General features: G+C 44.8%; 1 protein-coding gene across 1 annotated transcript in view; it reads right to left on the reverse strand.

Annotated features, from left to right (window-relative positions):
- The window catches only part of DOP1A (DOP1 leucine zipper like protein A), a 115,846-nt gene that overhangs the window by 21,844 nt on the left and 68,874 nt on the right, over positions 1 to 25,128 (reverse strand). The window contains exons 31-39 of the mRNA XM_078768418.1: positions 23,094 to 23,235; positions 20,613 to 20,695; positions 16,434 to 16,543; positions 16,181 to 16,330; positions 14,936 to 14,997; positions 14,657 to 14,812; positions 14,147 to 14,283; positions 8,920 to 8,975; positions 7,415 to 7,576 (exon numbers count right to left, since the gene is read on the reverse strand). Coding sequence (XP_078624544.1) covers positions 7,415 to 7,576; positions 8,920 to 8,975; positions 14,147 to 14,283; positions 14,657 to 14,812; positions 14,936 to 14,997; positions 16,181 to 16,330; positions 16,434 to 16,543; positions 20,613 to 20,695; positions 23,094 to 23,235 — 1,058 coding nt within the window. The remainder of the gene's footprint in view (positions 1 to 7,414; positions 7,577 to 8,919; positions 8,976 to 14,146; positions 14,284 to 14,656; positions 14,813 to 14,935; positions 14,998 to 16,180; positions 16,331 to 16,433; positions 16,544 to 20,612; positions 20,696 to 23,093; positions 23,236 to 25,128) is intronic.

Genomic DNA, 25,128 nt, shown 5'->3' on the forward strand with positions numbered 1-25,128 from the left:
GCTGTCTTTCCCTCGCGGTCCCACTGTGCTGTCTTTCCCTCGCGGTCCCACTGTACTGTCTTTCCCTCGCGGTCCCTCTGTGCTGTCTTTCCCTCATGGTCCCTCTGTGCTGTCTTTCTCTCGTGGTCCCCCTGTGCTGTCTTTCCCTCGCGGTCCCTCTGTGCTGTCTTTCCCTCACGGTCCCTCTGTGCTGTCTTTCCCTCGCGGTCCCTCTGTGCTGTCTTTCCCTCGCGGTCCCACTGTGCTGTCTTTCCCTCGCGGTCCCACTGTACTGTCTTTCCCTCGCGGTCCCACTGTACTGTCTTTCCCTCACGGTCCCTCTGTGCTGTCTTTCCCTCGCGGTCCCACTGTGCTGTCTTTCCCTTGTGGTCCCTCTGTGCTGTCTTTCCCTCGCGGTCCCACTGTGCTGTCTTTCCCTCGCGGTCCCACTGTACTGTCTTTCCCTCGCGGTCCCTCTGTGCTGTCTTTCCCTCGCGGTCCCCCTGTGTTGTCTTTCCCTCACGGTCCCCCTGTGCTGTCTTTTCCTTGCGGTCCCTCTGTGCTGTCTTTCCCTCGTGGTCCGGTCCCTCTGTGCTATCTTTCCCTCGCGGTCCCACTGTGCTGTCTTTCCCTCGCGGTCCCCCTGTGCTGTCTTTCCCTCGCGGTCCCTCTGTGCTGTCTTTCCCTCGCGGTCCCCTGTACTGTCTTTCCCTCGCGGTTGTCAGCTCTTCCACGAGCCTCGATTCAGTATAAAAATTTTTTTTAAAGCATTCATTCATTCAGTGTTCCAGTAAATAATTTAATGGAAATAAAATGAAGATTTTAAAGGTTGGATAATTATTTTTTTCGGAAGTTTACCACCGTTGATGCAGCGTCTTTTACACCACCACCTTATTTAACAGGTTTTATTAGTTATTCAATTATTATTACATGTTAGGTTATATTCGTTATTAGCCTTAAAATGCCTGTTGTTGTTTTGTTGTATATTAGTTCTTCGTGCCTGTCTTTTGTGTCCTTTATGATGTCGCGAGAAACAGAAACTCCTCTTGACACAACCACATGCACAATTGGGGAAAAAAATTCAGAGCTGAAGGAGAGCTAAATGACAGGCCCATTTTCTGATTAGTGTTCAAAATACAACTTTCAATTGAAAGCAGGTTGTTCCGCAATCATAAACTGACGTTCGTACAGACAGACAGACAGAAGTGAACCAATTACGCTTTGCCACGCTCTTTGCTTTGCGTGTGCGGGGTAATAATTCATGCTCAAGAATGTAACGTCACATTTATGAAAGCACAAATTTTTCCGTCACACAGAAAACTTGGCACAATGATGTGCACTTGATTTGAGGCCATTACCGAAAGGGATAAAAGGTAGAAAGTGAAGATCGACGAAATGCAGTTTGGATTTATGCCAGGAAGAGGAACGACAGACGCGCTTTTTATTGTGAGGCAGTTGCAGGAGAAGTACATGGAGAAGAGGAAGAAGTTGTTTCTTGGGTTTGTTGATCTGGAGAAAGCATTCGATAGGGTTCCACGCAAAGTATTGACATGGGCAATGAGGAAGTTAGGAGTGGAGGAATGGTTGATCAGAGTAGTGATGGCAATGTACAAAAGAGCACGCACAGCTGTGAGGACGAAGGACGGGAACAGTGGTGAGTTTGAGGTGAAGGTGGGAGTGCATCAGGTGTCGGTACTAAGTCCACTACTATTTGTAGCTGTGATGGAGGTGCTGGCTCAGAACGTAAAGGAGGGTTTACCGTGGGAGTTGTTGTATGCAGATGATCTGGTGTTGATTGCGGAAAGTATGGATGGACTGAAGGAAAAGATGAACAAGTAGAAGGAATGTATGGAGACAAAAGGTCTGAAGGTGAATGTTTTTTTTGTTGTTTTTTTGTATACTGAATCGAGGCTCGTGAAAGAGCTAACATTTATTTCACAAACAAATCAACCAGACAAACAAAACACACAAAAAGAGGGAGCGGAAGACAAGATGGGGAGAGAAGGGGAAGCACACAACCACAACATTTGAGAGCAGGGAGAAGTGTGGGAGGGAGAGGGCTTGGGGGCAGGAGGTGTGGGAAGGGGGGGGGGGGGGGGAGAGGTATAAAACACAAGGGGACCGAAATTAGCGGGGGTAGAAAAGATCAAGGTTTTGGATGGGGGAGGATAAGAGATGGTGGTGAACAGCTGTTTTAAAGACCTGGAGGGTGGAGTGGGATTGAAGAGAGTGAGGGAGTTTGTTCCAGAGGCGGGAGAAAAGAGGAATGAAGGAGTGAAGGTGAGCAGAAAGTCTTGATTTTGGCAGTTTAACCACAAGAAGGTTGCAGGCAGATCTTGTGCGACCTGTAGGAATATTTGGGGGACAGAGCCCAGAGAGAGCTGGGGGGGGCAAGGCCAGAGAGGAGTCGGTAGAAGACGGAAAGACCACCAACCTGCCTGCGGTGAGTGAGTGAAAGGCCCTTGGAGTTAGCTTCATCGCAGGAGATTCCAATGATTCTGAACGCTTTGGTTTCAACAGCGTGAAGACGAGCTAGGTGTGAGGCAGGAGCACCAGACCAGAGGGGAGAGCAGTATTCCATAGAGCTGCGGATGAAAGCCTTGTATGTGGTGAGGAGCTTAGGTGTGCCAAGGAAGGACTTCACACGACGGAGGATGCCCAGTCGGCGACTGGCTTTGGAGGCCAGATTTGAAATGTGGTTTTCCCAGGAAAGATCATGGCAAATAGTGAGACCCAAAAGCTTGAGTGACAGAACTTCTTGGAGAGGATTATTCAGAAAGTGGATGAGAGGGTTTTCCAGTCGGTCTTTTCGGAGAGACATCGTAAGAGTGTGAGATTTATCAGGATTGAAAGACATGTTCCATTTGTTTGCCCAGTCTGTGATTTTGTCCAGGTCTGCAGAGAGTGAGGAGGCTGCAGACTGCCGATCTGAGGGATGAGGAATGGAGCGACAGAGAGTAGAGTCGTCAGCAAAGAGATAGAGAGGATTTTCAAGAGAGTCAGAGAGATCATTGATGAAGACCAGAAAAAGCACAGGGCCCAGAACACTACCTTGGGGAACTCCAGCCTGAACAGGAAGAGGAGATGAGAGAAACCCATTCAGGGCCACACGTTGACTACGACCAGAGAGGAAGTCCGCCAGCCATGCGTGGAGATTTCCATGGATACCAAAGGAGGAGACTTTGGTGAGCAGAGCGGGGTGCCAGACCGTATCGAAGGCACGTGAAATGTCAAGGGAGACAGCTCTAATTTCCTGTTTGGCGTTGAGGACCTCCATCCATTGTTGAGAAAGCAGAAGCAGCATGTCCAGAGTAGAGTGACCAGGTCTGAAACCAAATTGATGATCAGAGATCAAGCCATTGGAGAAGAGGAAAGATTTCATATCTGAAGCAATGATGGATTCCATGACTTTGCTGATAATTGGGAGAAGGCTGATTGCTCTGTAGTTGCTAGGATCTGTTTTTGCACCTTTTTTGTGCAAAGCGGTGATGTTGGCTGATTTCCAAGCAGATGGCAGATGACCTTGAGCAAAAGAGAGGGTGAAGAGAAGAGAAAGAGGGAGTGAAAGAGCGGAAGAACATGATTTTAGGACCCGTGGGCTGATGCCGTCAGGACCAGTTGCAGAATCAGAGTCGAGGGTTGACAGAAACTTTTCCACCTTGTCAGGAGGAAAGGACACAGAGTCCAGGAGCAGCTGGGTACGACTGGGTACGGTGGGTACAGAGAGGGATGGGTTTGGGACACAAGATTTAGAGGCAAACACAGAGTTGAGGCATTCAGCTTTTTCACGTGCGGAGTCAGCCGTTAAGCCGTTTGAGGTGAGGGAGGGGATGGAGGGGGAACAAACACCAGAAACAGATTTGACCAGACGCCACCAGGATTTGGAAGAGGGAGACAGATAAGAGAGTTCGGTCTTGAGAACGGTGAGATATTGTTTCCTGGCTCTCCTGAGGGTGGACACACACTTGTTTCGGGCTTTGTGAAAGGAAATGAGATTTCCTTCCGTTGGATTTGCTTTCCAGGAGACGAAAGCAAGTTGTTTCAGGGCAACAGCCTCACCACAAGATTCCGTGTACCATGGACGGGAGGAAGGGTATGACAACTGAAGACGAGATGGGATAAATCTGTGCATGAGAGCAATTTACTTTGAAAAAATTCCCAGGATGAGTTGATGTCAGAGGCGGTAGAGATGGGAGACCAGTCCAGATGATTGATGGCTGCATGAAGACCGTGCCAGTTGGCCTGAGTGAAATGCCAGACTCGTCGACGCTGAGGAGGCTCTCTGAGAATGGTCAGAGAGATGTCCACTTTGACAAGCACATGATCAGATGAGCCGATTGGAGCAGAAGAGCAGCAGACATTTTCAGGGAAGTTAGTCATAACCAAATCCAGAAGAGAAGATGCTCCGTTGACTGAGATCCGGGTCGGGAAATTGACAGATTTGGTCAGTCCCAGTGAGTCGCAGAAGTCCTTTGCTGAAGAGCCATGGCTGGTGAGAGAGGTACCCACACCCAGCCAACTGGCATGGTGACAATTGAAATCACCACATATGAGGAAGAGAGAGTTGGGATGGGTAGATAGAAGTTGGTCCATATTATCAGACAGCGAGATGTCGATGGAGTCATCACTGTTTGGTGGACGGTACAACACGCATATGAACAAAAGGTGGGAGCGAAGGGGAAGCCGTAGCCAAAGGTATTCCTGGGGGTGAGGTGGAGAGAGGGCAGTGGAGGGCGAGTGAGGAAGAGAGTTTTTTATAAAGATAGCAACCCCACCTCCAGGACGAGGCTCAGGTCTATCATACCGGAGGAGGGAGTAACCTGGGAGAGATACCAAGGCATCAGAGACATCATGAAGGAGGAAAGTTTCTGTTAAGCAGATCACATCTGGTTTGTCAGAAGCAACCTGTATGGAGAGATCAGTCAAGTTTGAGCGAAGGCCCCGGATGTTTGAGGTCCATACCGTTAATGAAGAGGAAGGGGGAGCCTCGGGTACAGAACAGGGGGGGGTGAGGGGTAGGGTAAGATGTGGAAGAGGAGGAAGAGGTAGGGAGAGCTGTTGAAGGTGTGTCAGAGATTTCAGAGATTTCATAATAGCTTGGAGAAAGGAAAGAATGGGGCGGACAAAAGGTTTGATTGAGATTGGGTGAGGCACAGTGAGGTGTTATTTGAGGGGGAAGAGCGAGGCGAAGAGCGAAGAGCAGAAGGTTTGGGGAGATGAAGGTGAAAGTTGGAAGGGGGAAGAAGCAGGGAGGATGCTTTGAGGAGGAGGGGTGAGAGGGGAGTCTAGGAGGGGAGGAGCGAGGGAGAGTCTCGGAAGGGAGGGGTGTGGGGGGAGTTTAGGAGGGGAGGGGTGAGATTGGATTTTGAAAAATGTACGATTCATGGGAAACGAACATTTTTTGCAAAATGAGTTTGAGACCTTCGAGTCAAAAATACATTTGAGGATGCTGAAGGAGGGGTGGAGTTCTGGATAGTTTAGGGAATGTAGAAAGGAGGAACTGTAAGAGATGGTATTATATATATTTTTTGGAATGAATAGATTTGGTGAGCAAGATGAAAGCATCCTTTTGTAGGAGAAGAAGAAAAAGGTGTTATAATATATGAGAGAAAATAGTTGTTCAGGGGAGAGATTATACATTTCTAACCACGTGATCGCGAACAACGTGAACGAAGAACGAACGAACAAATAAACGAATAAGCCCTGAGAAGGAAAAAAAAATTTTGGGTTTTTTTTTTTAGAGATATTAAACAAGGAGGTATGGGGTGAACGACTGGGACGAAACAGACAACGAAAATAATTGCAGCGCATTCGACGAATCGCTGAAAGAAAAACAAAACCACAAGGTCGGAGACGGTACGGTAACCTAAGCCTACGAGTACTAGGCCTCAGAATACTCGATACGCATTCACCGACGATTGTGTATACATGTACGAAAAATTAGCACCGAAAATTTTCCAAAACATACGCTATAGGTACACACACCGAAAGATAGATACAGTCTCGACAAAAACACAATTGTGAAAGATCACTTAGCTTCGACAGCGTGAGCGCATGGAACAGCTTCGAAAAGACGTGACCTCGCCGTGATCTCGCGAGATCTCTCTCAAATATCGGAAAGACGAAGGTGATGGCAAGTGGTAAAGCATGTGGTGAGGTGGAAAGAACTGGGAAGTGGCCCTGTGCTGTGTGCAGGAAGGGTGTCGGAGTGAACTCCATTCAATGTACAATGTGCGCTGAGTGGGTTCATCAAAAATGTAGTGGTCTGAGAGGGTCATTAACCAGTGTGGCAGCTACATTCAAATGTAAGGTGTGCACAGAGGGAGCTGCAGATGGAGGAAATGTTGAGTTGGATCTTGGAGACGGCGTGAAGCTGGAAGGTGTGAAAACATTTTGCTACCTCGGAGACATGCTGAATGGAGAAGGTGGATCAGACTCGGCAACGGTTGCTTCAGTGAGATGTTCATGGAAGAAGTTTCGGGAACTGAGTGGCATGCTGATGAGGAGGAGAGTGTCGTTGAAGCTGAAGGGAAAGGTGTATGCTGCATGTGTGAGAAGTGTTATGATTTATGGGAGCAAGACATGGGTAATGAACGTTGAGCAGCAACGAAGGTTGGAAAGGGTGGAAATGTGAATGGTTCGATGGATGTGCGGAGTATCGTTGAGAGAGAGGAAGACAAATGATGAATTGCGAAAAATGATGGGAATAGAGCCTGTGATTGATGCTGTGAAGAGGAACAGGTTGAGATGGTTTGGTCATGTGTTGAGGAAGGATGAAAGTGACTGGTTGAGAAGAGTGATGGAAATGAATGTAGAAGGAAGTAGAGGACGGGGAAGACCGAGAAAGACTTGGCTAAAGATGGTGGAAGAAGAAATGCGGGCAAGGGGGTTAACAAGGAGAGATGCAGAAAATAGGGCAAGATGGAGAAGATTGTCATGGGGACCGCAAGGCTAACCCCCGCTCTAGCAGGGAAAATGGCCTTAAAATGCATGTTGTTGTTGTGTTGTTGTACCGATAGGGATTTAAAAAAAAAAAAAAATTATATTCGGGGAAAAAACTGAAAAAAAACTGAAAACCATATCAATTCTCATATCGCGGTCGTTTGTGTATACTTAATTGTAAACCTTCAAATAGTTGTTTGCTCAAATCAAGAACCTTATTACTTGATGGGTTGGTCTTGATAATTATTTTCTTGATAGGTTTTCTGACTCCCTGAATCATCAGCTGGGCTCTGTTCTTCATAGAGGTTTCGACCCTTTCATCCTCGAACCTCTCCAAACAGTGGGTTCACAACCTCAAGCTGTGTCTGGACAGTGAAGTCAACCCCGCAATGCAACCTCAATACGCCAACTTTCTACCTGTAGATATTTATCTTTATATTGTATAGCAATCCATTAAATTGCATGCGCACATGCGCACGCACAAAGAACATACAGCTGGAACTGAGGCAGGTGTTCACATGGCAAGGCCAGCGCCAGGTCAAGGAATTTGCAGGCAGATAGGTAGAGTGAAAGCCAGTGCTGCTGGTTGTACGACGAAGAGTATCCATTTCCACCGTATGTCGTCTCAAGGCCAGAGATGGATGGATTTGCATTGCTGTTCATGAAAAACAAGTGAAGACATCTTTTATGACGAGTCAAAAATTAAACACAACCGTCATTTATTTTTCTTTTTTTCATTATTGGTGTCATTATGATAAAATAACCTCAATTATATAAACTGCATATGGCATAGTACATGATGACGATGACCATTTAATTATAAGACCCAGGCTGTATATCTGCAATGGGTCAGAATGGGAACAGCAGTTCTTGTATAAACCGATGTCACATGACCTGGAAATTGCATGTATGAAGGTCACAACAGAAACGATACTTTGTAGCGCTGCAGCAAACATGGCAGGCGGGAGTACCAAGCGAGGCGCGAGTTGACGTCGATAAACATGAGTGCAAATGACAAAAGCGCGTGCCAAAGAGACGAGAAGAGTTTGAGAAAGGTCGAGACAAATGTAAAGATTTCCAAAGAACATGTCCACGAATCAATATCCAAAAGTGTCAATGTGCAATGGACACAAACGTAAATTTTGAAGAAGAAGAGCAGCAGCAAAGGCAAGTGAAAAGAGCCGTCATTCACACACGTCAGGGCCTACAAGTGAGATTGCTGCTCACGTTGAAGGAATAATAACAAAATATTGGGAACTGTAAACAAAAGGAGAGGAATATGCACTCAAGCAGAGGGAAACCATGAGGCTAACTCAATTTGCCACAGGAGCGTAACGTGTTGAGAAAACGCCAGGGATCGAAGTCCTGCCATGATGAAGCGATTTATCATTAAAGTCTGAAAAGTAAACAATTTGCAGATCAATTACAATAAAATAGGACTGCAGGTCCTGAAGCTCACCTGTATCAGGAGCAACAGTCAATGACGTCATAAAATGTCAAAATTTTGTTCACGTGCAGAATCTGGTCATGTGATTGGTTGAATGGAAGCCCTCTCGATGCCGATTACAGCGATACATGTTTACAGATGATGTTTTTAGTGCCCCCTGTAGGTTGGGGCAGGAATTTTAGTGTTTTAGGCCTGATTTCAACGTGTTCCATGAGAGCAGATTTTGATGCAGTCGATACAACTTCATTAGGCATCAGATATGAAGCTTTTGGCCAAGTTTCATCAAAGTCGTGTGTTCGGTTCAAGCGCTGATTATTGAAGTGTTTCCAGACTTACTCACTGACATACGGACACTGCTCAATAACTGGTCATAACTTTGCCATAACAGCCATAACTTTGGTCATTATAATCAGACATTACGAGGACAGAGGACACTTTCATATTGTGCTGACACACACGTATTACTTCATGCAATGCTTGATTGACTGGAGAGATGCCTGAATGTGTGACAGAGAGAGGGCATGGACAGAGAGAAATTGTTACACCCTCACCGGCTGAGATCATCCTCAGCAACCATTTCTTGTTCCATCTGCATGAATACTTGCACCTGATGGAAAAGGAAATGGAAATGGAAATGTGCAAGCACATGAGTGGCCTTACAGACATGAAGCAAATGGCCAAAAAAAATGACCGTTCAATCCAAAAATCAAACTCCGTGATAACGTATATGGCCTGAGGCCATCGGTGTGGGCCCAAGGGTGGGTAGGGTAGGGCAGGGATAAAGCGGTGAGGTAACATTGACCTCACCACACCAAATAATGTCACATGTTGGGATTTGCTACACGTGAGAAGCCCTGGTTGATGGTTCTTTCTGCTTTCGTCATAGTGTCTGCTGGGAAATAGTATGTGTCAGCACGAAGTGGATGTGTGTTACTATGATAGTCATACATGGTGTTCCGCACACCGAAAAAGGTTGTCTGGAACATCAAATATGCAATGTACATCTAAGGGCAACACCCAGGAGTTTCACCCTCTGGTTTTCCATAAGCATGGCCAAGACCTTGACGATCTCACAAGGAGTGATAACCGATTGATGGATGACCAAATATCAATACAGTCACAAATTGAAGCCAGTTCTGACATCCAAGTCACAATCGGACACAGGGTGGGCCTTTGTCACCAAAAGCAATCAATCATGGATTTATTTGGCATTGCAGTGTCTCTGATAAACTTGGATGATGGACAGTGTGCCGAGTACTCAAAATTTAAAGGACACCAAACGGGCAACGGCTTTTGATAAATTCACTGCAAACAACTCTGAAACGATCAATAAAAAGGAACATTGCAAACTCACCCCCTCCCCAACCCCCCCATATCGATCTCTCTCTATATATATCTCGATCTCTCTCTCTCTCTCTCTCTCTCTCTCTCTCTCTCTTTCTCTCCCTCTCCCTCTCCCTCTCCCCCTCCCCCTCTCTCTCTCTCTCCCTCTCCCTCTCCCTCTCCCTCTCCCTCTCTCTCTCTCTCTCTCGTTCCGTGTTGAAGCCCTACCACGCGTCTCGACTCTGTATACAGTGTGAATGAATGAATATGAATGAAGATCCAGTACACAGTGTATACAGTATACAGTGTATACAGTGTATGTATACAGTGCATACAGTATACAGTGTATACTCTGTATACAGTGTATACAAAGATAAATAAATAAAAGGGGTGTGAGTAAATTGAGGAAAATTAGTTTTGAGAAAGTAAATGACGTGGTGAGGAGAGAGGAGAAAAATAGTGTTGCGGTTTTTAGAACCCTCACTTTGTAAATAATACTTGTAAATAATTCCCATCATTTGAAAGGTTAAAGGTCGCACCCATAGTTAGTTCATATGCAACACGTAGGCCACCATAGGAACTTTAGTTATTTCCTTATTATGTGTCAGATAAGGCCGTGTTCCCAATAGTTGAATCTACGTTGCATCAATTAAATATGCATAGGCCCTTCCGTTCATTTTGCAGCCGCTTTCTCCAAGCTACACCATTATGCGCCCATAGTCGGGGCTTGTCTCTCCCCAAATTGTCACGTGGTTTGGTTAGCAGCATTTGCTGCATTGAGCCTTTGTCGACGCCTTAGCGCTCGCTCCAAACGCCATTGAACATGCGGTCTCAGGCTGAGGAAAAGGGGGGCGGGACACAAGAACGAGGCATGGCCCTGTCAACTCGCCGTCAAGGGCGGAGCAGGTGAGCCCTCGCCAACCAACCAGGGCTGAGGTGAGCTCACTGGCGGGCGTGGTTTGATGAAGCGCGCATTGATCTGTGAGCGCATTATATAAGCGCACGCGCCAAGCCCTTTGAAGGACTGCGCGGAGAGAGCTCGATTACAACGGACTTGGGGACTTGAGGAACTGCCTGAGGGAGCTCGTTTGATACGAACTGCCTTTGATACGAACTGCCCTTTGATACGAACTGCCTTTGATAAGAACATTGATCGGGAGAGAGAGAGCGCTGGCACGAAATACGTATTATGTCCGTAGCCTCCCAGTCCCCCCGATATACGTAAGGTCCGCTCGCGGTCAACGGCGACGCGCTGCCGGGCTGCTTCCACCACCACCACGGCACGAGTCGGGACCGGACAAGGAGCCTGGACATCTGCTTGGACCTTCCTCCCCTACCAGCTACCATCCCATGTGAGTGTGTCTGTTCGTCTGGGGTCGTTAAGTTAAGACTGTATAGGTAAGCCTGCCCTGTGTCCTGCTTCTTCTTCTTCTTCCTCCTGTATATTCCTTTCGTTTCCTCTTCTTTTGCTTGTAAATAATTAATAAACCCACTCTTTGTTCTTCCATTACTCTGGTTTTCTCTTATCCGATCGTTTTAGTCTTTTCTCGATTGAGTACCTGTGGCACGATTTGGAAACCGCTCAGGATCGGGTTAGTCTTTGTTAACGGCCTGAGTCACGGCTCGCTTCACTTGGCGTGTCCATCAACGCTGCGGCTCGGGTGGGAGTTATCTCCTCGCTTTACGGCCGGTGGTAGTACTTCGGTACTAAGATTAATTAGGCTTACAACCCTACTTACCGCCGACCGGAAGTGACGTCATAATTTCCAGGACTCGGGACGGCCAGTTTAAAGGACAAGGGGATTAATCCCCCCCCCCCTCCTCCAACCCTTGATAAGGGGAGAGCCGACCCCCGAATCCGCAACAATAGAATGTACAGTGGATTTTGAGGAGGTGGATGAAGAGGTAAAGTGGGCTATGAGGATAAATGAGTAAGAAAAGTCGTGGGTTCAAAATAGCCAAGTTTTGTGTACGTAATATATAGACGTAGTTCGAAAAAAAAATCAGTAAAACTTTCCTTCTCGCAGTTTTTCCCAAACAAATGTTGGCCTTCCTATGTGCTGGGCAGTTTCACGACTGTCTCCGTACCGTATTAATGTTTAACAGAAAGATGTCGACTCGAGTTGCATGATGTTTGAGGTGGAACAGGCGATGCATTTCTGCGGTCTGGCCTTTCGTGTCCCAGAAGTGTGACAGAGCAATTGCCCGGTATCGCAAAGCTCGCTCAGAGACAGTCCGCCACACATTATTGCAAGTAAACATTCAGGTGCACGCTCATTTGGTGTGACCTGTGAAAATAATATTAAAAGCATGACGTGTGATGGAAACCTTTCTTTAAAGCAAAAAATCTCCAGGCGACCGAGCAAGCCCTATTTGTCACCGGGTTGTGGTTCAAGTCCAAATGGGGGGCTAAGTGAACTAATTTATCGAAGCATTCAGTCTGTTTCTTGTATGGAACACCTTGGAAAGTTGTGCAAGCCAAATGTGACCCCTGATTAAGATGGAATGTTTATAAAGTTGTGTTCGTGGGCGATACACGTCATCAAAATTGAGATCTGAGGTAAACTTTGAAACAAACATTGTGGTGTTTTTTTTTAATTGAAAAGGTGATTGCAATAAACGCCAGGGATAACACAATGGCGATGGAGACACACATGGCAAGTTCGAGGCAATGGAAAACGAGTTGGTAGAAATCGAAAGTGGGGTTTTCTTAACCAAACGATGTAAAAACGCCATTTTGAGAGGTTGTCGGTGACACAAATATACTAGAATACTGAGATAGTCGTTTATTGACAGAGTAATGATAAGTAGGTTCCAAGTAAGACAACTTTTTTTAAAGTTCAAACTCGACAATTGTGGTGACATGACATTTGGAAGAAAGATTGCACACTAGAGAGTGTTCACAAATTCTTATTATTATTATTTAGCAGCCACAGCCTGTCACACATTGTTGTGGGGTTGGCCAAGGGAAGTTTGGCCCAAGTCCTCATGGCCAGACCTGTCATTCGATTAAGGTTAAGGCAGGAATTTGTAATTTGTTCATGGTGCCGGCGATAACTTGCCTCCTCTTCGCAAAGGACACTGTGGGATCTTTGCCGTCCACCAACTAATGCAAGCAGAGTGGAGGGTGTCCACAAATTATCGTTCCAAATTAAAACCATAATAAAAAAATGAACGAAATGCGGTATTGTGATGCAGTTTGATGCATGTGAAAGAATATTCACCAAAGTATTATTGACCTTTTGTTTCCAGATTTTCGCATGTGATGCGGGACATCACATTTACTGCAAGGCGTACCGACAAGAAAAAGCAGGGCTTCCTGGTTTATGGAGACCAAATGATGGTAAATGTTAAATGGTTATCTTGACAAATATTGACAATAAAACATAAATGTTCTTTCACGTGCACTACACCACATCGTTGTTTTCCATTTCTTTCTGTTTTATTACGGTTTAAATTTTAAATGGTAATTTGTGGGCACCATGCGTATGAATGAAAGCAATCCGAATATCAAATCCCACCTTTCAAAATACTCGAAAGTACCGATAAATATCACAGAAAGAAGTGGAAGAGCGAATTGGAAAAGCACATACCGATTGATTTTTGACATGACAGCAACATGGTAGCCATGAGGAAGTGAAGTGCTGCTTTGTGTGTAATCCTGGAGGGTGGGGTCAAGGCCTTCGGTTGGGTAAATCTCATGACGCCATACAGCCGATAGACTACAGCAGTACCGAGCATATTGGCTGGAGGTCGCTACAGGTCTGTCAGTCTGGGTGAATCCTTACGAAGGAAATAGCAGCGAAACATTCCGTTTTTGAAATTGTTCGTACTTTCCGTCCAATACGGGTTTTGACGACACTAAAACGGGTCCGAGGCTTTCGGCAACAAAACGGGACAAATTGGCACCAGCTCGGCAGGGGTACGATGCAATGGCATAAATATTTGGGCCAAACATACAATTAAAACAGTCCAGACGGCAAGGTGGGTCAGGTCAGCAACGACAACAACAGTGTGGCGTGTAAAGGAACACAGTCAATGAGCATAAACCTTTCATTGTGTACAGTTCTGTTGGGCAATGAACCAAAAAATGTTATCAATTGGATTAAAGGTGTGACGGCACTTTTTCTTGCCTTGTATACAATGGGAACCGTCTAGATATTGCAGAATGCACATGGAGGGGGAAGGTTGGGGAGCATGAGTGCATTGCCCTGGGTTAAATTAAAGTGGGGCAGAGAGGTCGAGGGAGGGAGGGGGAGAAGGGGTTGGAGGTGGAGTGGGAAAAAAAAAATCACTGAAAATTGTAACAGGTAACATCTATCAGCATGGCTCCATGCCTGTCAGGGGGGGTGTGGGAGGGGGGGTGTGGGAGGGGGGGTGTGGGAGGGGGGGTGTGGGGGAGGTGTGGGGGGGGTGTGGGGGGGTGTGGGGGGGGGGGAGTTTGACAACAGTTACCAGCTCTGTGATCATCGTCGGCCAGAGTGAGGTGAGGTGATGCGGAGAAATGCGCAAGAGCAGAACTCGAAACACGACAAACACTTGGGCGTGAAGCGTGGGCATTTGAGGCAACCGTAGGCTCTCTGCCAACCGCTCTGTCATCACAAAACAGCGCCATGCATGCTACAACTTCCATGCTGCTATTTCAATTAGCATCACAAATATCTGAGATATACTATGACACTGTAATATGCACGGGAGGCCTTTTTGGATGGGAAGTCCTTTTTCAAAAAGTCTGAACCAAAAGCAACTTCAGTTCCAATGAGATCAGGAAACACTCATGGCTGTGAAAACCATGTTACACCGGCTGGAAGCTTCACATAAAAGACGGACATGTGCCAAAGTTCGCTCGTTCCTTCATGTTTAGGAGAAGAAAAAAAAACTTAATAACCATTCACCCTCTCCTGGACCACCACCCACCCTCCTACTACCCACCACTCACACACACCCCATATGCTTTATTGTTACCCTGTATGTCTGGTAGCAGTTTCTGGTACTGATCCAGCTCGCTGGCAAAAATGGTGAAGGCAAGTCGCTTTAGAAGGACAACCCTTTGCTCAAGCTCAGCTTCACGAGAGCTGAACAGGTTGTTGAGGGAGCTGGATTGTGCCACGACCACACGTGCTGAGAAGGGGGAAATCAAACGACAATTTGAGAACAGAGTGGTCAAAATAAATGAATAAACAAAGTCTAATTAACATGGTCAACAATGCCGATGCAAGGCACATCAGCGATTGAGGTACACACCCATGAAATCTCGAAAGGTGATCTTGTCGTGCGTCATAAGATGATCAATTATGGACCTCCATCTGTACAAAACAGAAGGAAACCAACGAAGCATAAACACAATGCTCGAAAGTTGCAAACAGGTTTGCATCAATGCTCCATGCAATGGGTTAACTGTCTCCGGCATTGGCCGATTGCCTCCGTTGTGATGGCTTTGACCAAACAAGCCAGTTGTTAATTTTTTAGTTGTGAAGATTCCAGGTCCTTCAGCAGCTACAGCCTCTTATACAAAGTTTATGGGACCAAGCTGGGGACCCACCTCCTAACATCGATTGCTGGTGGACGTTAGAAATCCCACGGTGGTATCTTCCGACGGAATAGGTGGGTTATAGTTGACAACATGGTCAAAATTTCAAGATCCTAACTTAACCAGCCCTGCCCAGCGAGGAGATGGGTATCTCTGGGTCAATTTATCCATAGCAATGCCAAGATAGTTCCCTTAGGATCTTCAAGGTCATGGGACAGATCAGATCAGGTGAAAGCACGAGTCATATTGTGTATAGTTGCCTTCAAAAAAACGCATTAGATGTTTTTTAGAGCTTCATATTGAACATGAATGCTCGTGGAAGAGTTTGCACAAATATCCCACGAAAGACAAAAGAGAAGTCACGGTTTCAAAGGTTGTGGCCACTTTTAAAGAAAGGAAAAAAGAAAAGAAAACCAGAGCGAAGCCGATGGTGCAAATTCCCACAATTCTCACCTGAAGCAAAGTTGAAAGATGGCAAAAAGTTCCACCAGGAATGCCCAATATAAATTGAGAGTTAAAATTTTTCCCTGTTTTGACCCCTGTGACCCTTAGTCCACTATGGCATGAACCCAGCATCACATCCAAAAATTCGTTACATATTTCATGCGTCGGCTAATGTGGATTGCATATACAATGTTTCATTAAAAAATGTTTTTAAATGTGTCCGTAATTGGATTTTGTTGGTATTTCACCTTTTGACCACACCCCAGGGGGCGGGGTCAAAACTGATATAGCTCTTGCACCTTCGTGCCATGTGGTGATCATAGCTACCAAGTTTGGTGAATTTCTGCCCAACCGTTTAGGAGGAGATAGCGTGACGGACAGGCAGACGGAGATGATTATAATATCCCCCAGGTTTTTTCAAAAAGGGCGGATGTAACAAGGAGTGGCATATTGCTCTTCTTGCACAACAACACAAATGAGCTGGGCACAAAGCATGTGGGCACAACGCCACTCACTGTGATGCACAGAACGGCTCGATCTGGAAAAAAGCTGGGTCCATGAAGAGGTCAAACACCTCCTTCTTCCAGGCACGTCGGGTGTACTGGTACCCACTGAGGCTGTTGAGAAGCTGAACGCAGGCACGGTAGCTTGGCGCATTGTGCGTACTGCATGGTCACAAATGGAACACACGTGTTCAGTGCAATATATCATTAGGGGAAACAAACCTGTTATGATGTACATTCGAACAAAAGGCACAGGAGCACAAACCTATGGTTTTTGAGGTATGGCACAACATAGTGCATGATGCTGATTAAAAGAGGGACGACCTTCTCCTTCTCATCGCTACGAAAGACCATGTCCAGAAGATGAGCCAAGACCTGTGTGGGTTGTAAAGTGGAGAGGTTAGTAAAACAATGATTAATGGAAATATACCTTGTAATTAGCACACGAGATATAATTGCAATGCCTAATGTACTGAGGCCTGCATGTCTGAAATGATAATTATCCTCCAAACTACTTCACCCAAAGTAACCTTTTAATGGCCAGCTACAAAAAAAACATTAGGAATGTGGAAGGGAAGAAATGTGTATGGAGAAAGGATCGGGGTGAATAATTATATTTTTACAATATGTAACAGGATCCACTCTATGGACAAAGGTGTGCTGAGGCAGGGGGTTGCAGGGAACAAGCAGTTTGGAGGACAGGAGAGGGAGCAAAAAATGGGAATGTTTTGACCAAACGTGAACAAACCTCGATGTACCGATTTCGTTATCGCAGGGTTTAATTTCGACCAATCGGCGGTTTTCGAGCTGCGATGGTTATCTCGCACCACGAGCTTTTCGTTCACCGTTAATAATGGAATGCCAGCAAAGTGTAAAAAGATAGCCAAGAGTGAATATTTTAATTTTATTTATTTGCTGGTTTATGGAGCTGCAGAACGATTTCCAAAAGAAACATTAACAGATTACAAAGGAAAACTATTTAAGAGATTAAATAGGGGAGGAATGGTGGGGGCGAGGGTGCAGGTCTCATCACTTCTGAACGTTTAATCTGCATCAACGCAGTCTTCATTCGTAAAGCCAATTTATGTTTGTTTTACATGTTTATTACCTTAGCCACCGAAGGTATCCACCCCTGTATGCTTGTGTGTCTGTCCGGTTGGCAGTCTGTGAACAGGATATCTCGAAAAGTTATGGACGGATAAAGACAAAATTTGGTGGACAGATTGGGTATGTGACAATGACGAAATGATTAGATTTTGGTGAACATCCTGATCCGCATCCGAGAATTGTTAAGTGATTATTTTACCACTGAGAAATAGGGCTAAAAGCAATATATAGCAGGAAATCGCAAAAAGTTGTGGACGGATTCGGACGAAACTTGATGGACAGGTTGGATGTGTGACAAGGACGATTCGATTCGATTTTGGTGAAGATCTGAATATGGATTCGGATATGATAATTATTTAATTTCTAAGCGATTCTTCACCATTGGGAGATAGGGCCAAAACGATACATAGCAGGATATCTCAAAAGGTTATGGATGGATTTTGACGAAACTTGATGGACAGGTTGTGTGTGTGACAAGGTAGAATCGAAGAATGATTCTAAATTATATAAATTCTGTATTGTGATTTTCCGGTCTACTCAGATACAAAACGTAAACTGTTCACCAGGCAGAGGTATGCTCTCTACTAAGTGCCGTTCTCGGTAATTATGCTCTGGTTTTATGGCTTAAACTAAACTTCAGCCACACCAATGATTATTATTCATGTGACTGAAGTTCAGGTTAAGTCTCTAAACCTACAAAATAATTCATGTTTCCACTTAGCCCTCAGCATGTTCCAACTAAATCCATGGACATAGTCACCTGACTTAATATACACATGTATTGTTAAATGTTAGCATTTCTCAATGGTATCTATAACCCTTTTTGTGAACGTCTGTTTGTCTGGTTGTGCCTCATGGACAGCCTAAGGAAGTGACTTAGAGAGGGAAGAGGGGGTCCATGGGGGGTAACTTTTCATGACAAAAAACATGGATGCATCAGATTTAGACAAGGAGCGTGCCCAAGGTGTGTGGCTTCCTCTGACTATAAAAATCCCACTACACACACATAACTAACTATATTTTCCGGGCAATGCCGGGTTACTCTGCTAGTAATATAAAGTGATTTCTATAAGGTCCAAAGTTTATAAGGTGATGGACCCACAGAAGCTTGGTACTTCTGGCACACAAATTCTGCAAACAGACTGGGAGAAATGTATTTTGATTCAGAAAGACAGTTGTGTGGTATTCCGATGTCCAAAGTCCAAACTTGGTGCAGAAGGAGCTGGATACATGGCAATCACCTCAAACCTTTTAGGGTTCCAAAAGATTGGATGTTTGTTGTTTGCCTATGAGGCAGGAGCTTTCCTGGCTGGATGATGGAGATGTTATTGAGAAAATTCTTCAGCATCATGGTGCCAAGTGACACGACTCATGCAGGCTACGGTACAACAAGACATAACTCCAGAAAGCAGACAAGAGGAAGACATGAAGAAAATGCTGATGCCCCCAAAAAGTATACCAGGCAAGGCATGGAGCGTTCCAGCTCTCCAAAAGCCCAGTGTATTTTCTGTGACAAACTAGCAGGTAGTGTACCTCTACACGAGGCTTCAATATTTGAACTTCACAAATGTGTCCGAAATTGTGCACTCAAACTAGAGGACAAACCATTGCTGGCCAAACTTAGCGCAGCAGACCTGATCGCTCAAGAGGCTAAATATCATACTCAGTGCTTGGTCTCCCTGTACAACGAAACAAGAAATGCCAAGCCATCAGAGGAAGCGGACACCTATAGATATACAGTACCTATGGTATCGCACTTGCCGAGTAGGTTTCTTACTTCAATGAAACCCGCACAGACAGTGAAGTTGCACCAGTGTTCAAAATGACTGATCTGGCCTATTTGTACTGCAAGAGACTGCAACAGCTTGGGACTAACATCACTGGATGGGTGCATGCCACTAAACTCAAGAATCGGATAGTGTCTTTTCCAGACAAAGAATCTCACAAGCAGGGACGCAAAATAATACTAGTCTTCAATCAAGAATCGACAAGCATTGAGGAAAGCATGTGTGTGATGCTGATGATGATGCTGCCCATATTACTAGAGGGGCGAAGCATTTTCCGTTTTGCAGAGACATGTCCACAATGAAAGCTGTCTTCCGTGATTCATTTGACAGTCAGTGCCAGGAGAAATCAGTACCAGCATCACTCCTGGCACTGGTTGGTATGGTTCTGAATGGTCCAAGCATAAAAGAACGGTCAAATGTTGACTCGGCAGTGCCTGCTGCTCAGCTGAGCGCATCTCAGCTCATGTACAACAGTACTGTATGCAGACGTGAGGGTGCTTCTGGAACAGCCAGGCACGAACAGAGAAAACGCCTCTGCCAGTATATCTGGGCCGTGATAATGAAAATTCGCAAGCGCGACTTAGTAGATTCCTTGTTCAACCTGGGATTGTGCATCTCCCTACAACAGAGTAATGAGCATCTAAACTGAGATTTCAACCTCTCAATGAGAAAGCTGTCTGCCCTCCAAATCTGAGGGGTGCTCTCTTTACTACGGCTGCTGCAGACAGAATCGACCATAATCCTAATTCCACGAGTGAACATGGCCCCTTCCATGGAACTGGAATATCATTGTTCCACCAACCAAGCAGTGAGTCCAGAAGTGTTCAACGCTGCTGTCCTCACACCTCGCAGCAGACTATGGCGTCCCAACTGCTGGTACCAAAAGGATTCTCTCCAAGATCTCAGTCATCACTCTTGGAAATCTCTTCGCTCCTCCTCTAGCTCTTGGAAAGCGAGACAAACCTGTGCAAAAGCTTAAAGGCCCCAACAAAGCAGACTGTCATCTTCTACCTCAAGCCTTGCAGAAGGAATGTACATTGGTATGTGAGTATTGGTATGGTAACATTGAAGGAAAGTTGTCTAATTGCAGAGAGAGAACATATATATATATATATATATATATATATATATATATATATATACTAGTGTGGATCCGCGTGCTACGCTCGCCTCACCACACTACGCTCGCTGTACTTCTATCCTGTTTGACAGTAATCTGAGGGCAGCACTGTGGGAGATTTGGCCATCTGATTGGCGTTTGTGGTTGATTAGCAACCTGGCGGGCTGCAAAGTTACCTGTGGCACATCGGCCTTCAGGATTGGAGGTGGGAGGAACCTGAGGAGTCTTCCCTTGTGGCAAACCCCGAACGCTGGTTCCGTAACATTTTAATAAAATATACCTTGCCCCCTTACTAACAATGTACATGAAAGTTCACGATTCCCTTATTTCATCAAAAATGTGAAGCAAACAATGATCTTCAGGCTCTCATCAAATATTTTAAGAAAAATGACACCCCATTACCCCCCAACTACACCCTTTCCACCAGCACCTCTGCCAGTAGAGTGAGAGCATGTACGCTATAAACTGAAGGAGTTGAACAGACCACCTCTGCCACCGGAGACAGCAGTATCTCTGCAAAGACAAGGAAATGGGGATAAAGCATTGCAGAATTAAAACAGAAAGGAGGATGGATTGGGCCCTCATCCAGAAAGAGGCAGAAATGCCTGGGCATATCGAGGGGAAGCAGGCACTGCTGATAGTTTGAAAGCGGTTGCATCACATTTATTAAGCATATATCCAGTCGTGGCGAAAATTTTTGGCACCCCTGCCACTTTTTTCAAATAATGCGCCATTTCTTCTAGAAAATTGTTGAAATTAAAAAATATTTTGGTATCCACATTTTTATATTTCTTTGGTTTTCAGTGGAACAAGACAAAAAAACCAGAAAAATCACTAAATCTTAGCTTATTTCACACAGAAATCCTAAAATGGCCCGGACAATATTATTATTGGCACTTTTTAGAAGTTGTTAGAAATAATAAGGTTTCAAGCAGGTGAGTCTCCTTTACTTTGGAATTGAAATCACCTGTGGTAAGTTGCAAGTGCCTGCAATATAAAAATCACTCATTCAACTAGTTTGAATAGAGAAGAGGAGTCATTCTGCTGTGTTGTGTCACTGTGTACCGCAATGAGCATGGAGAAAAGAAAGAAAACCAGAGAATTGTCTGAGGAGTTCAGACAAGATTGTAGCCAAGCATGGACAATCTCAAGGCTACAAGTCCATCTCCAGAGACTGATGTTCCTGTGTCTACTGTACGCAATGTTATCAGGTAGTTTAAGGCCCATGACTCTGTGACCAACCTCCCGAACGTGGTCGCAAGAGAAAACTTGATCGAAGATTGCAGCGAAGGATTGTTCGAATGGTGGAGAAAGCACCTCAATCAACTGCCAAATAGATTCAAGCTGACCTTCCCACACAAGGTATGACAGTTTCAACTCACACCATCCGTCGCCAACTCAATGAAAGGGGGTTCTATGGTAGGAGATCCAGGAGGACTCCACTGTTGAGAGAGAGAGAGAGAGAGAGAGACATGAGAACGACCGACTGGAGTTTGCCAAAACACACCTGAGGAAGCCAAAATCCTTCTGGGAGAATGTCCTCTGGACAGAGGAGACCAAATTAGAGCTTTTTGGTAAAGCACATCATCCCTATGTTTATAGAAAACAAAATGAAGTCTTCAAAGAAAAGAACACCTTCCCTACAGTCAAGCATGGAGGAGGTTCAGTGATGTTTTGGGGTTGCTGTGCTGCCTCTGGTACTGGGTGCCTTGAATGTGTGCATGGCATCATGAAATCAGGAGATTACCAAGGCATTTTGGAGCACAATGTTCAACCTAGTATCAGAAAGGTGGGTCTCTGTCGAAGGTCATGGGTCTTGCAGCAGGACAATGACCCCAAACACACTTCAAAAAGCACCCAGGAATGGTTCAAGACAAAACGCTGGACTGTTCTGAAGTGGCCAACAATGAGTCCAGATCTAAATCCCACTGACCACCTGTAGAGGTAGGTGTAGGGGTGGTAATGTATATTGTCATCTCTGGAGTAATGAGAGGCAGCGATGGCCAAGTGCTTGCTGGGTAAGGAATCATGTGATCTAGTATAGCTAGGCCGGAGGAGTAATGTGCTTGACTGAACTTGAACTGAACATTCGTAGTAAACATGTTTTTCTCAAGAATTGTAGCCTGGACAATATAATCGAGTGAAGTGGCTTGACATAATGCAAGTGTGGGAGGATGTTGCATTCCTTTTCAGCCTTTTTCTACTGCCCTGCATGATCAGCATTTCGTGTATAAATTCGGTGCTGTATTTGAGTGAGATTCAGAGATTTTTGCTTGCAGCTTTGCAATTGCGTTTTTCTCTCCGAATGTACGACTCTTCAATAAAAATCCAGTGATTACAAAGGTCTTGTCATCCTTCCTTTGAGGAGAGACCCCGACATGGAGAGATCTGAAAACAGCAGTTGGGAGAAGGCACCCTTAAAATCTGGGAGAACTGGAGCAGTTTGCACAAGAAGAGTGGACCAAACTGCCAGTAGAAAGGTGTAGGAAGCTCATTCAAGGCTATAGGAAGCGCTTGACTGCAGTTATTTTGTCCAAAGGACGTGTTGCCAAATATTAAGTCTCGGGTGTCAATAATTTTGTCAAGGCCATTTCTTTTTATTTTCTGATTTAAAAGGACATATTAAGTTCTGAATAAAAAACAAAGGTTCTGTAATATTAACAGTGAAATAAATAATTGTGGAGACCAAATACTTCTGTAAATTTCCTTTTGAGAAAATTGTCAGTTATTTGAAAAAAGTGCAAGGGTGCCAATATTTTTGGCCACTACTGTACATACTGTATTGTTATAATTTATTATTTTGATGATATTTCACCCGGAACTTTCGCAAAACCAAAAAAACAACAACCAAAATAATCAACGATACAGTATATGCAATTCAAGATGGAATGGGTAATGTGTTAATCTGCACCTTTAACGTCTTGTTGCCCAGAAATATCCATCGACACCTGAGGTCCAGCCTTTACTTCCAGATTCCTGCGCAGCCACGTGGTCTGTTCAAGCGATGAACCAGCCACTGTCGCCACAGCTTCCACCAGGCGTTGTGTGATGTCCTACGGACAAGAATTATCCAAGGGGAAATAGACTCATGAACTTTGTGGTCATGAGAAATCTGCCTCCATCAAAATGGCACCTGGTACGTCGCGCACGTATCACATGTGATACCTGCACTCGGCCATCATGTGTGAACAGCTTGTGATTTTAGTGACTTTAAAAAAATTGAGGCTCAAGGACTGAAGGCCTGGTGAGTGGTCAGGGAGGTGAAGCCAGTCTGAAGATGTTAGAAGGGATGTAGATGTTCAAATAGATTAAGTTAATGGTAAAAAAATAGGCCAATATCATAGAAGATATGTAAACTGATAGACAGGTTAAAAAGGTGTGTGGAGGGCATGTGGGCCACATGACCTCTTCCTGCATCTAAGTTTCCTTGTATATCCGAGTACGATTTGTGCCCTTCACACAAATAGTAATTCTCATCACAGGAAGTAACTTGTTCCAAAAACATAATAATAAAAAAAGACAGCAATTGGGTCTACAGTTCATTCCTGCTTTAAATAGGTTTTCCTTGCAGAACATCCTGTGAAATCTATAAATCATAACAGGCTTATAGCTACTGAGCATTTGTTCTTTCTTGATCGAAATTGTTAGCAGCCTTCTGAATGTGTGTTGCTCAATCAAAGGCAATTAATATTTTTTTAACGACGGCATTTCGCGGCAATGTGAAACCAAGTGAATCACACGTAGCCAATTCTATAAATGAATTAAAAAGTCATTAAGTCTAAAGTGCTATTTTGTTCAAATATTTAAAGGAAAGGAAGGATTTGATAACATTTTGGCAATTCATTATTACAAAAACATTTTGGAGATGAGGAAGGGATTTGCAATCATCTTCAATGATCTTCACAGTCACAAACTAGAACGGCACTCGGTAGTGAGCATATCTCTGCCAGGCTGAACAGTTTACGTTTTCTATCTCCCTGATAGGTCGGAGCTGGATTCGGACCTGAACCAAAATCCAATCACCTTGTTCTCATCACCTAACCAACTTATCCATCAAGTTTTATCATAACTCGTCCATAACGTTTAAAAAGATCATGTTGTATAGCGTCGTTGGCCCTATCTCTCAATGGTGAAGAATCACTTAAACAATTATGGTATCCGGATCCAGATCCAGATCTTCACCAAAAGCTAATCAATTTGTCCTTGTCACGCAACCAACACGTCCACCAAGTTTCATCCGAATCCATCCATAACGTTCACAAACAGACAGACAGAGGTGAAAACATAACCTCTGCCACTTAAAAGGAGGACAAAAAAGGTAATCACGAGTAATATAAAGCGGGAAGGCCTTTTATAGATATTCTGTTCTTGGGCAGATATAAATGGTACGGCAGAGTGAGAGGGAAGGGGAGAATAAGCAGTCATCAGTTGCTTTGCTGTGTAGTGCTGTGTCGGTGTGTCAGTGTATCAATCATGCTTCATCTCTTCAGCGAACGCAGGTTTGGACCGTACCCATCAGCCTGTTGAACATCGATCGATCAAAGGACATTGGCATTTGTGAAAACCGCAAGTTTATCCGTGTCTAGCAGTGAGTTCCGCTTTGTGATAAACTTCATTGTTGCCGGTGTCATAATGGCTTAATGCAGTAAAGGACGCTATACTGACAATTATGAGACTTTATGATACCACTTATCGGTAACGTTTTTAGACGTAAAACAAAAACGAAATTTTATGGCCAGAAATCTCTCACGACAGAATTCCGTCTGTTGATGGAGATTTATGTTGAGGAACAGGCTCCTCATGCATGCATGGACCCAACGCTCTGACTTACGCGCACTCGGAAATCATCATCACATTTCATATTACAAAGTGAAGAACCAGCATCGTATGTGTAAAATTTTGCAAGATGAGCACATAACACACAAGGCACAGAGCATGACAACGGG

Source organism: Myxine glutinosa, chromosome 14 (genome assembly GCF_964187855.1).
Source record: "Myxine glutinosa chromosome 14, kmMyxGlut1.1, whole genome shotgun sequence".
NCBI classification, from domain to species: domain Eukaryota; kingdom Metazoa; phylum Chordata; class Myxini; order Myxiniformes; family Myxinidae; genus Myxine; species Myxine glutinosa.